This window comes from Tamandua tetradactyla, chromosome 2 (genome assembly GCF_023851605.1).
Source record: "Tamandua tetradactyla isolate mTamTet1 chromosome 2, mTamTet1.pri, whole genome shotgun sequence".
Classification (NCBI taxonomy): Eukaryota; Metazoa; Chordata; class Mammalia; order Pilosa; family Myrmecophagidae; genus Tamandua; species Tamandua tetradactyla.
The window spans coordinates 223,386,062-223,399,242 of record NC_135328.1 but is presented as its reverse complement, the minus strand read 5'-3'; the positions used below and the strand labels follow the sequence as shown (position 1 = coordinate 223,399,242).

General features: G+C 48.8%; 1 protein-coding gene across 2 annotated transcripts in view; it reads right to left on the bottom strand.

Annotated features, from left to right (window-relative positions):
- The window catches only part of SSU72 (SSU72 homolog, RNA polymerase II CTD phosphatase), a 29,717-nt gene extending 21,412 nt beyond the window's left edge, over positions 1-8,305 (bottom strand). Inside the window, exon 1 of one of the 2 annotated variants that reach the window (XM_077151591.1) lies at positions 8,033-8,305. In XM_077151591.1, coding sequence (XP_077007706.1) covers positions 8,033-8,112 — 80 coding nt within the window. In that variant the 5' untranslated portion in view covers positions 8,113-8,305. The remainder of the gene's footprint in view (positions 1-8,032) is intronic. The other variant, XM_077151592.1, reaches the window with a different exon arrangement.
- Positions 8,306-13,181: the final 4,876 nt, after the last annotated feature.

The window sequence follows — 13,181 nt, the reverse complement described above, 5'->3', positions numbered from 1 at the left end:
AAGACGAATGCCATGGGGTGCGAGGGCTGCAGCGCCTGGTAGCCCCACTACCCACCTCCAGAGAGGCACACGCAGCCCTGCCACCCTCAATCCGCTCCTATTACAAAAGCAGGTGACCAGACCCTCAACCTGCCCGGCACCAGGGTGGGTGCAAGGAGGAGAGACAGGAGGTCAGCTGAGGACCCTACCCCTGAGGAGCGCTCATCCTCTCAGGACGACACCCACATGGATGGGAAGCTATGAAGAAGTGAGAGAGGGTGCACAGCCTGCCCTCGTACTGTCTGATGTGCAGGATTGAGCCACCACGCCACAAGAACTGCCAAGAAACAAGCTGTGCATCCTGAGTCCCCAGCCACCTGTACCCCAAAAATGTAGGCCCTGAAAAGCTGAGCTCTTACTGGCTTCCATCCCCAACCTCAAGGGGGTGCTCCTGCACCACCAGCCGCGCAGCCCCTCCTAGGTGCTGCAGTGCCCCGCAAAGGTCTTTGTGGGGACACTTTAGAAACCCTCCAGCCCCTGCGTGGCTTGTACGCCGAGGATGCCCACTGCCCACGGGGTTGTGCTGCTTTCCCTGGCCAGTGACCTGCACCACAGCCTGTGCCAACCCCTCATGCTCTCTGTCCCGCTGGCCTCGCCAGACCACCCACCCTCCTGTCACAGCCTCCCAGGCACACCAGCCCCAGGCCTCCCTGTGGCATGCTGATGCTGACACCACAAATCCCCGGGTCAGCCAGGCCCAGCCTGAGCCTCCCTGCACACAAATCCCCAGAGGACACACGCGCCTGAGTCTGGAAGGAGGCCTGTAAGGTGCTGGAGCACTCCTCTTGCCAGTAAAAACTTAAACATAAGGATGGCAAACAGCTCATCTAAGTCCTCTGCTGCTGCTGCTTGGAGTAAAAACATCCTAGGCCAACATCGGTAATAACCTGTATCGAGACAATGGCCTAAACTCCATGCTTCTAAAGTCTTCAGTAACAAATGTTGCCCAGAAAGAGGTAGGTGTCGCTAGGGGTAGCTCCTGGGGGCCCCAGGGTCACACACAGGTATGGTGTGCCAATCTGCCATGTGCGCACTTCCACCCAAACAGAAGCTGCCTTCTGCTCAGGTGCCACCAGGCCTCATCAACCCCAGAGCTGCACGCGTCTAAGGCCAAGCACTTTACATGCCACCGGCCTCGCCCCAGGCCAGCATCCACCCTGAGGCTATACCACCACACCGCCTGTCACGCCGTTCTCTCCCAGCCCTCTTCCCCAGGAGCACTCTAACCAGTTCCACGTCTGCACTTTCAGGCCCTGCCTGCCCACCATGGGCCAGGCACCGTGCCCAGTGCTGAGGTCTGGGCTAGGTCAGGGAAGGCAGTCACGTTCCGTACCTAAGGGAGGAAGAGGCAGGACAACGCAGAGGAAGCAAGTGCTTCACACAAGGACACAGGCTACAGAGAACGATAAACGTCAAGAAGGGAAACGTGACTACAGCAGGACGAAGCATGATGCCAGAAGCAAGGACAGAACAAGGAAGGGGTACCCTGTCCCTCGGGGGGAGAGGCAGCGGACTGGGAGCACCAGAATGAGGCGCGTGGCCCGCAGTGTGGGCAAGGTCTGAGAAGCAAGCAGGCCAGAGCGTGCGGGGCCCTGGAGTGCCCAGATGTGCGGACTGGCTCACCCAGAGCCCCTCCACCCACCAGGCCAGCACCGTCACTGGAGCCACGGGTGCCACTGCTCAGCACACACTCAGAGCTACACTTCTGGATGTGTCTCTCGGAGCCTGGGCATGTTCTTTTTCACAATCTGTAAGGTGAGACCTTTTTCTTTTGGTGGTAGCTGTTTTAAAACTGCAGTCATCTGAAACCAAATACTGAGTAAACCGGTTCTGCAAGAGCATTTATGGGGTGAAAACAAGACAAAGGGGTTGTGGCAGACAGTCAGCGGTTCCCAACGTGGGGGGCACATGCCTGTCACCCACTGGGCACAGACCCAGAGTGTTTTCAAGGCCTGGGGCGGATGGGGTCCCGCTGAGCCCTCAGGATGGAGAGCCACTGTGTGGGGCCTTCCACCCAGCCAATGCCCACTGTGCCCAGCTCCCTGGCAGGTGGCCCAAGTGCTTGGACATCACTGGATGTGGCCACCTGGCAAAGGAGGTCTACGTTTACTCATCTTTTGCCATGGTGGTCTGAGTCTTCGCCACCAGGGATCCAAATGGAGGACTCTCCACCCCAACCTGTGCAGATGATCACATGACGGTAACCCGCCAGCCCTCACAGGCTCCCAGGAGCCTCAGTCCTGCCTCCGAAAGGCCCGTGGGGGTGTGAGCTGTCCACAAGACTGGCTGCCTCCTCACCCTGAGATGCTTGCCACCTGCCAGCTCCTTCCGCCTAGGGCTGAGTGAGGCTGCTTGGCGCTGGCCACCTGGACCACAGCGAGGTGTCCTGAAGTCTGAAAGGACCCAATCAACCTGTCCCCAGACCAGGGTGCTGCAGGCGTCCACTCCACGGCCTGCAGCAGCAATCTCCCGGGTCTTTGTTAAAGCATCTGAGAATTAGACCTACTCCAAACATTGGCTATCAGTTAATATTATGAACCACCTTCAAAAATAAAATTTCAAAAAGAAAAATACTAAGCACAAGATTAGATACTACAAACTTCCATTTTTTTAACCAAATGCAATTAAAAGTAAACTGCAAAAATGTTCACAAGTGGCAAAAGGCTAATTAGCAACAGAAGCACTCTTTCTTCTCAGCTGAGGCAAGTGCCAAAACAGCCCATCTCATGCTGTGACAACTTCTCTCACATTAGACAGCTGACTGTCATCAAAAATGGTTCCAACAATGGAAGGGCTTTGTCTGAAAGGCCAACTGTTATTTGTTAAACTAACCTTCCAGCCAAGTATTTATGTCTCGACAAGTATCAATAATCTATCATAAAAACTGTGTCATGGGAAATATTAAATTCTTGGAAATGAAATTGTTTCAACTGTTATTTCAATGGCAAAAAATAAAATAACACCAAAATGAACACCAAAAATTATCCGAAGAAAATATCCATTCCTCAGCACATTTTAAGTTATTTTTCTTTATTTTCTACAGTTAGTCTTATTAAAAAACAATTATTTTTGGGCAGGCCACGGTGACTCAACGGCAGAGTTCTTGCCTGTCATGCCGGAGCCCCAGGTTTGATTCCCGGTGCTTGCCCATGTGGAAAAAAAAGAATCACTCTGGCTAAGCCTGAACCCCCAGTGTGACGGCCCCTGGAAGACACTGTCTTGGGACCCTCAGCAGAGGAAAGTCCTGGCCACTGCACGAGGCTTCTGGGTTCCAGCATGTGCTGACCACTCACGGGCCTTCACCATTTAGATGCTTCTGTGATTGCACTGTGCTATCAGCAAGATTGAGAAGGTAAAAAAAACTCTCATTAATGAACATTAACATTCCAACAAAATTTACAACATCACCAGTAAAAGGTGGGCCCTTAGAAAAGTTTTGTTTTTCTCTCATTCTTGGCTTCTACAAGGTCAAGAACGAAATCAGCCAGGGTCAAGCCATGAGAAGGCCGTTTGGATCAAGCAGGGCAAATGCTCACTCGCCACTTGACCTACCTGGCGGTGGAAGCTGTTACCATCCAGTTCCCCTCTTCGGCCTCCACGTGACCGCCACCTCTCCAGAGGGCCTACCCCAATATCACCCTGCCCTCTCCCTGGATGCTGGATTTCCACAGGACAGAGTACACTGCTCATTCACTGGGCCACTGTCTCCCCCCACCACAATGTCAACACCTCCTACCACAGCACTAGCAGAGGGCAGGCCCTCAGCATCTTTTGCTAGATGGCCCAGAGACATATCCACCAGCACGGTGCTTCTCTGCAGCCCCAACAGCACCATTCTAAGCAAGACCCCGCTACTGACCATGTGTGAACCTGCTAAATTACCTTCCCTGTGCTGGGGTCCCCCTGTTGTCTCATCAGTAAAAGAAGGCTGGGTAAGATGGTCTTTGATGCTGGGGAAAACGTTCTAGCCCTGGAAGCTAGTACTGTCCTTGGTCTGCCCTGTCTTGCTCAGTGTTCACATTTAAACACAAACTGATCTTCCCCCAACGCCCTCCTAGTCTGGGTTGCACTTCTCAGAACACAAAAGGAAAACAATACCAAAGTCTTTGCCCAGTCCCTTAAAACCTATGAAGGACACCATGGTCCCATGGACACACCCTCAGCCATCCTGAAAGACATGATTTCAAATCTTCCCACCTTCAAAGTGCCTTTCTTAAAGCCCACCCAGAACCAAAACATCAAAGCAGCAACCAAAGAGGTCAGAGGATAGGCCCAACCCCCTCCCTCGAGGAAGACCACCCGATAACCTGGTCCAAGACTGGGCGTGGCTCAGCACTATGGCCAGGACACTGCTGTCTTCAAACCCCGTACCTGGAAGGATGCGCACAAGTAGCTGTGCGACCACAGATGACTCAGGGAGGCCGAGACTTGGGCCCATGGGTGAGAGGCCAGCCAGCCAGCCCTACCTCACAGCACAGCCTGGAACCCCCCCATGCGCAACATGACATCCACCACCCATCAGGGACTAAGAGGGACTCAGCTGACCTACTTTGCGTCTCCCCAACTCGGGACTCTCCACCCAACGCTGCTTCCCATCTGCAATCTTGATTCTGTCCCCAGGAGAACCCCAGTGCCCAAGTCCTTGCTCTGTTACCCACTTGACCAAGTCTCCTCACCGGCACTGAGCTTGAGTGTCCCAGGAGCTGCGAGGTGGGACCAGATGGCTTTGTAAAAGCACCTGGCATGCAGAACACGGAGACTCCTTGGTCTTGTTTTGCAGCCTCTTTGCTCGTCTTTTAAAAATAACACTGCCCACGTAAGTTATAAAAGTGAAAAAGAGACTGACAATCCAGCATTGCAGCAACTTAGAAAAGTCTTTTAAAAATTAAATTGAAAACATATGTTTCAAAATTCAGTATGTCCCTTAGCGCTAAAAATTAAACACTAGAAGACCATCAAGGAGTTTGGAACAAAAACACCATAATTGGCCCCAAGGGGAGACCATAAGCCACTGAGGACAAACAGGAGGCTCTATGGAAATGTAAGGCAAAGTTCCCCAAATATAAACTATTTCCTTGCCAGAACTTAAAACATTTAGTTTCAAAAGATAAAAAAAAATTATCATCCCAAAGAACATTATGACTAGCTCTAGAAAATGTCAACATTTATTACCACTTGTCTTTATCAGGAAAATACATTCCAAGCTGATTTTCAATAGGATAAAATAAAAAAAGGATTTCTGATGGACCAACTACGCATGTTCACTTAACTACATTCCTTCTGGTCTATTTCATTCAAGTTTTCTTTTGCATACGTTACGTAGTTTTAGTTGTAACTAAACTGCACGCACAATTTTCCAGCTTTTCCCTTATGATGAGCATTTTCCTACGTTTTTTATAATCATTTTTAAGGCCTATACAAGTCTCTAAATTTGACTTTTTATAAATTCTCCTAGCTTCTAACAGAAAACTATCTTATATTACCTAAAGATGCTTTTAAAAGCCTGTAAATAATCCAAATAGGAGAAAAAGCAGATAAGTGAATAGGTAGTTTTCCAAAATGAAAATCACATGTGATATTTCAATCTTAATAGCAATTTTAGAGCTAAAGCAAGGGTGAGATCCTTTTTACCCCACCAGTCTGCAAAGATAAAAATAATGCCCAGGTTATGAGGAAATGGAAACTCTGTACTTTTCTGGAATGCAGTTAACAAATTGCACGAAAATGTAGAACATGTCAGCCTTTTAACTCAGCAACTCCACTTTTAGGAAGTGACCCCAAGGAAATAATCAGAAGAGGGTGTTGTAAAGATATTTATACACCACCAGGATGTTGACACTTTTAAGACTGAAAAGTAGGGAACAGCCTACTTATGGGGGATTAGTTACAAAATTAATGGCTGCTTAGGGCTCCTCTGGATCACTGTGCCATAGTTTCTGACCACTCAATTATTTGCTATGAATAAACAGATTAAAAAAATATGTTCCTAGTATTAAGTGAAGAGATTACAAAACAGTACTTTGATTCCCCATAAGTGCACATGTGCTTAAGAAAGATAGCCAGAAGTATACCAAAAATGGTATCCTACAAGTAATCTTTATCTTCTAGCGTATTTTCAACAGTAATTTTTGTAGAAGTAAATATCTTTTTAATTAAAATAAGCTATTTCAACAGGAAAACACTCTCCAAATATAAGCAACTGAGAAAGTAGAGATGCCTAAGATAACAGGACTTCACAGCACAATGACAGCATTACTCTAAACTTACCTCCTTTTGCCTCACTCTAAGTCTGCTTTTTAGGAGTAAGCTTGGAAGACAGTAAAGCAGGTAGGAGGACACCTAAGAATCCCCTCTTGGTGATTACTTGGAAGGTAATACGCTCTGCGCCCCCATTCCACAAGGGACCCAATGCTGTGCTTGCTACAGCCACTTTCAACTGAACAAGGACTTATCTTGCAGTGAAAGACCCAGGGAAGGCTCAGATTGGCATGCCTTTAAAAGTCACTAAACCCGATTTCATTTTAACAAAGTTGTGAAACGTAAAAATTAAAACTTTGTTTTGTAAGATTTCACTCTTATTTGGCTGCACAGAGCTTTAGAGTAGAAACAGAATCACTAGCCAGACTGGCAGAATGAGGTCTCAGATTACTTGTCATTTCAATTAGAGAAAACAATTTTGTTTCCCTTGGGTAATTTTGTTTTCTAGGGATGCAAACCTTGTGCTTACATTTATAAAACTTTTAAGGGTACTCTCTACAGACAATTGCTGTTTTGGGCTCAGACCCATCACAATTCTAGCAGAACACTCACTTTTCAAAACAACCTTCACACTGATTTGTTAGGTTCAAAGCGTATCACACCCTACAAAACAAATAACATCAAGCAAACACAGTGAACAGTGTGGTAAATGTTAGGAAGAAAAATCCAACCATAAAGTAACTCAGAGTTAGCAGATATAATCAGGGAAAGCTTACATAAATCAACATCCCCATTCATAAAAACAAGGGGGGGGGGGGGGTGGCGAGATTCTAATTTTCCCCGAGGTGCCTAATACCCCATTCGTAGCTGGAAAGTGGTAAGAAAAGCGAGGCACTGTTTTCCTTTAAAGTCCACGTGTGGAAACATAGGGAAAAAAGGGGGTTTCAACTTTGTTCTACTATGGAAGTTGATGTGTACATTTTAACTGTAATGAAAGTGTTTTAGAAAGAAGAAACTTTATCAAACGGGATTCAACTTTTATTTAACACATACAACACAGAGGTCACAAAGGATGAATACTGAAATATACCGAATTCACTTGTGTTCCAGAAATTCCCGATTGAAGGCTTTTATGTGGGGAGGGGTGTGCGATACTTGAAAATGTAGATAGTAGAAAATCCACAAATTCATATGGTGAACAGATTCTTTCCTGCTCTTTTTAAAGAGTCATTCTACCTGAGGCTACGTTGTGTAAGCAATCGTTGGACACTAGTATCGCTCAGACCTATACCTTGCTCTTGACATTCACCGCATCACGTGGAGTATTTTAGAGGAGCCTGCTAGTTCTCAGATAGGCAGAAATGCATGCAAATTGGCTGCAGCCACCACCAGCTTTGCGGATTTACTGGGAACTTTAGAGTTCCGCGACACGTGAACATGTCGGTAAAGAAGCTAATTTCCCGACAGGCTAGCACACGTGCGGGACACGGCGCGCTGGCGAGCGGAGCGGGGCGCGGCGGCCAGAGCGCTGGTGGACTCCTCGCTACGCTCGGCGCCGCGGGAGCCAACGAGCGCGTCAATGAAGCCGCCCCGCGCCGTCGCGAGCCGCGGGCCCTTCGGGCCTCCTTCGGCCGAGGCGCCCTGCCCGGCCAGCGGCAGGCCTGCGGGGTGGCCAGAGCCGGGGCTGCCGCCCGCCGTCCGGCACGGGCCCCCGGGCAAGGGGTGGGCGGCGGGAGGGACAGCCGGTCGGCCGGCGTCCGACGGGGCGCCGGGCTAGGGCGGAGGCTCCAACTACCTGAGGATGTTGTGCGCCTCCATGCTCCGGTTCTGGTTGCTCGAGCACACCACCGCCACCCGCAGCGGCGACGACGGCATGGCGGTGGCGGCACCGTCCGCGGCGGCCGCGACTCTCCCACGCCGGGACTCCCACCCAGCGGTGGCGCTTCCGCGCGAGCAAAATGGCGGCAGCGCAGGCGGAAGTCAGCGATGCGGAAGCGGCGGGGACGTAGCGCGTCAGGACGCGCGGGGCCGGCGGCCTCCTCGCGCCGGCCCAGAGCGCCCGACCCACGGGCAGAGGTGACGCCCCGCCCTTTGGGAGCGCCGGCTTCCCGGGCAGCGCGCCGCTGTCGGCGAGCAGAGGCGTGCTGCGTCCGGCGTCCGCTCCGGGCGTGCGCAGCCGAAGGCCGCGGTCCGCTCAGTGGCTCGCGGGCGTCGAGCCCGGAGCTCCGCGCCGGCGCTCGTGGCGTCACAACGCCCCGCCGTGGTCGCTGGGAGTGACGATGAAGCGCTGCGCCGGCGCCCCTGGCGTCACATCGCCCCCGCCGTGGTCGCTGGGAGTGACGATGAAGCGCTGCGCCGGCGCCCCTGGCGTCACATCGCCCCCGCCGTGGTCGCTGGGAGTGACGATGAAGCGCTGCGCCGGCGCCCCTGGCGTCACATCGCCCCCGCCGTGGTCGCTGGGAGTGACGTTAAAGCGCTGCGCCGGCGCCCCTGGCATCACATCGCCCCCGCCCGCGCAGGCAGTGCCTCCCTAGGCGTCGCGCGGCGTCCGTGACGTCACAGCGTCCCGTCGCCGTCTTCGCCGCGAGGGAGCGAGGTTGGGGTGCTGGTCAGTGTCCTGCCTGCGTTGCCCGCTCTCCTCACGCCGCGCGCCTGAGCCTAGACGCCGCGCCTGCCCGCCTTCTCCGTCGCCTTCCCGCCACGCCAGTCAGGGCCCCAGCGTCCGCTGGCGACCTCGGACGTCGTCGCCCGGCTGCCGGAAGTGATTCCTAGCATGGACTCTCCGAAGCATTAGGAAACAAAGCGCCGTGAGGAGGGCGGGCCTGTGAGAGACGTCCCGGGCTGGAGCGGATGGGCTGCGGCCTGCCGGTGGGCTTGTTGGGAGGCACCGCAGGCTCGCGAGAGCTTGCGGCCCTGGTTCCGTGGGACGGCTCCGCGGTGTGCGCTTCTCGACAGCCACGTCCAGCTGCCGGACGCAGGCGGGCAGCGAGGGGTGTTCGGCTGTGCGGGTGCAACCGAGGGGAGAGGGGCTAGGGACTGGCGACGAGCCTCCGCGGCATTGGAACTGGATGAGACGAGGATTGAGAACAGGAGGAGGTCGCGGCCGGGGCTGTGCGCGCTGAGTCGTCGATCGCAGCGGAGTGGAAGAGTTGTCGCTGGAGCAAAGGGGTGGTCGCGTGGGATGCCGGAAGCGGGATGGGAAGGTAGCCTGTAGGCTAGGTGTGACAGAGTCTTGAATGGAAGACGGCTCCCTGACACAGAACGGTTGGAGTCTCCTGTCGTTGTGCCCATGGAGAAAAAGGCTGAACACCAGGTGCTAAAGATCTCTAGGGACCCAGGGGGCATGGTCAGGGGTCAGTGGATGACTGCAACAAGAAAGCATGTGCTTCAAAGGACATGGAGGATAGATCAATGAGAAGGAATGAGGGCAACTTCCCCGCCTGCTGCATACACAGTAGTATTTCTTATAAGAGAGATCATACGCTATTTGTTCTTATGGTCTGGCATATTTCACCCAGTGTAATGTCTTTAATATTCATCCACTTTGTAGCATGTTCTAACATTTCTAATTTAAGCTGAAATTCCATTGTATGGTTAAACTACATTTTGTTTATCCATTTATCTGTTGGTGGACTCCTCCATACCTTCTTTTTTTTAACCTTTGCACGTGCTGCTTCCACAACTCAAGTTCCCTTCCTAACACCCATCTTCCCCGGGCTGCTTTGCCCGGCCAGTTATCACAGCACAAAAGTCACTGCCTCCAAGAAAGCTTCTTCCCTCCCTCCTCTGTTTCCCTCACTGACTTGGGGCCTTTCCCAGCTCTCCAACTTGCTTCTGTGGTTCTGAACACTAGTGTTCTGCTCCTCGGCCCCACCCCATTCCCAGAATGAATTCTAAAAGGCTAGGGACCTTTTCATCATCATGTGCAATGGCTGCTATATGCTGAAATGGCTTTTTAGAGCCGCTGTCCCTGTGAAGACACTGAGTACTCGTGGAGCACATAGATGAGGGAGAAGGTGCCAGGGAAAGCACCAAGGGTCCTTGCAGGTAATACATGGCCATTCTGCGGAGACGTGGGGGGGTCATGGGTGTTTCATCGCATCTGAGGCCCAGATTTATTCTTCCATTATGATGTGGGGACCCAAGGTAAAATAATATTATGGCTAGTCTAGAATCTCTGGGATCTCCAGTTTCAGCTGACTCTATCCTTTAGGTCCTTTCCACAGTCCTGGGTCTGTGGCCTTCATAAGAAGGAATAACCACCTTTGAATGTACATTCCCAATAAAATGTTGAGACCACACAGCGAACTGCCATAAAGGAAATTTGGCATTTTCAACAAATAGAATCACAAATTCCTCAAGAGCTGGGAATAATAGAACAATCTGAACACTTTAAAACAAGCTTTTGGTCCATGAGTAGTAAAGACAACTTTTTTAACAGCTCCAATGAGCTATACTTGACATATAATAAACGACATTTTAAAGCGTACAATTTGACAAGTCTGTTTGTATCTGTGAAACAATTCTAACATTGGAGGATGAACATACCACTCAGAAATTCTCTCATAACCTTCTATAATTCCTCCCTGCCCTCCCCCTGATCTGAATCCCACTTTCCCAGGCAACCGTTGATCTGATTGCTGCCACTATTTATTAGTTTGCATTTTCTAGAATTTTATATAAACAGAATCAAACAGTATATACTCTTTTTTGATCAGGCTACTATCACTTCAGCATAATTATTATGCGATCCATCCAAGTAGCATGTATCAATGGTTGGTTCTTGTTTTTTATTGCTGAGAAATAATCCATTCTATGATAGGCCGCAGTTTTTCCATGCACACTGTTTATTACTCACCCGTGGAAGGACATTTGGATTTCCAGTTTTGGATTTTATACATGAAGCTCCTGTGACCACCCATATGCAAGTCTTTGTATGGACAGAGGCTTTCATGTCTCCTTGGTTAATAGCCAGGAGGGAAACGCCCGGATGATATGTTTTTGTGTATGCTGAACTCCTCAAGAGACTGCCAAAATGTTCTCCAAAGGAGATGTACTATTTTACGTTCCCGCCAGCACTGTATGAGCATTCTAGTTGTTTCGTGTCCTTGCCAACCCTTGGTATGATTAGTCTTTTTACTTTTAGACACTTTAAGGTGTGGTATCTCATTGTGCGCTCTTTTGTTTGTTTCTTTTTCTTTATTAGAGAAGTTGTGAGCTTTCAGAACAGTCATGCATTAACTACAAGAACCCTATATCATACCTTATTATTTTTTATTAATTAAAAAAATTAACAACAAAACATTAAGATACCATTCCATTCTACATATACAATCAGTAATTCTTAATATCATTACAGTTGCATATTCATCATTTCTTAGAACATTTGTATCGATTTAGAAAAAGAAAAAGGCAACAGAAAAAGAAATAAAACGATAAGAGAGAAAAAAAAGATTATACATACATACCATACCCCTTACCCCTTGCTTTCATTTACCACTAGCATTTCAAACTAAATTTATTTTAACATTTGTTCCCCCTATTATTTATTTTTATTCCATATATTCTACCCTTCTGTTGCTATAGTAGTTAAAAGGAGCATCAGACACAAGGTTTTCACATTCAAAGAGTCTCATTGTGAAAGCTCTATCATTGTTGAATCATCATCAAGAAACATGGCTACTGGAACACAGCTCTACATTTTCAGGCAGTTCCCTCCAGCCTTTCCATTATGTCTTGATTAACAAGGTGATATCTACTTAATGCATAAGAATAACCTCCAGGATAACCTCTGGACTCGGGAGTCTCTCAGCCATTGACACTTTGTCTCGTTTCACTCTTCCCCGTTTTGGTCAAGGTTTTCTTAATCCCTTGATGCTGAGTCTCAGCTCATTCCAGGGTTTTTCTCAATCCCTTGATGCTGAGTCTCAGCTAATTCTAGGATTTCTATCCCATGTTGCCAGAAAGGTCCACACCCCTGGGAGTCATGTCCCACGTAGACAGGGGGAGGGTGGTGAGTTTGCCTGTTGTGTTGGCTGAGAGAGGCCACATCTGAGCAACAGTCTATTTTTAAAAATAGCTGTTCTAATGGGTGTGAAATGGTGTCTCATCGTATTTTGATTTGCATTTCTCTGACAGCTCATCTTTTCATGTATTGGCCAGTTGTATATCTTCTTTGGAGAGATATCTATTCAAGTCTTTTGCCCATTTTTAAATTGAGTTGTTTGTTGTTAAAGGATTTTTTTCCCTATATTCTGGATATTAAGCCTTTATCAGATGTGTGATTTCCAAATATTTTCTCTCTTTGTGGAGGTTATCAGTTTACTTTCATGAAAACTCCTTTGAGGCACAAAAGTTTTGTTTTGTTTTTTGATGTGGTCTCGTTTATCCATTTTTTTCTTTTGTTACTTGTGCTTTGAGTGGAAAATCTAAGAAACCATTGCCTGACACAAGGTCCTGAAGATGCTTCCCCACGGTTTCTTCTAGGTGTTTGATAGTTCGAGCTTTTATATTTAAGTCTCATTGTGGTTTTAATTTATATAGGGACCAATGAAGTGGTGCATATCGTCATATGCATATTTTCCATCTGAACATTCTCCTTGAAGGGAAGCGTCTCTTCAAATCTTTTGTACATCTTTCATTGGTTATTTGCCTTCTTATTGTTAACCTAGTATTTTCTCTCAGTCCGTAGCTTGTCTTTTCATTCTCTTATCAATGCCTTTTGAAGGACAGAAGTTTTTAATTTTTACAAAGTCCAGCTTACCAATTTGTCTTTTATAGGTTGTTGCCACAACATCTGATAGGAAAAAATACACTAGATGGGATGAATTGTACATTAGACATTGCAGAAGAGAAGATGTGTTAAATTGAAGACAAAGTAATAGAACCCATGCAAAAGGAGACAGAAAGAAAGAAGGGGTAAGAATGTGAGCAGTGTGCCAGTG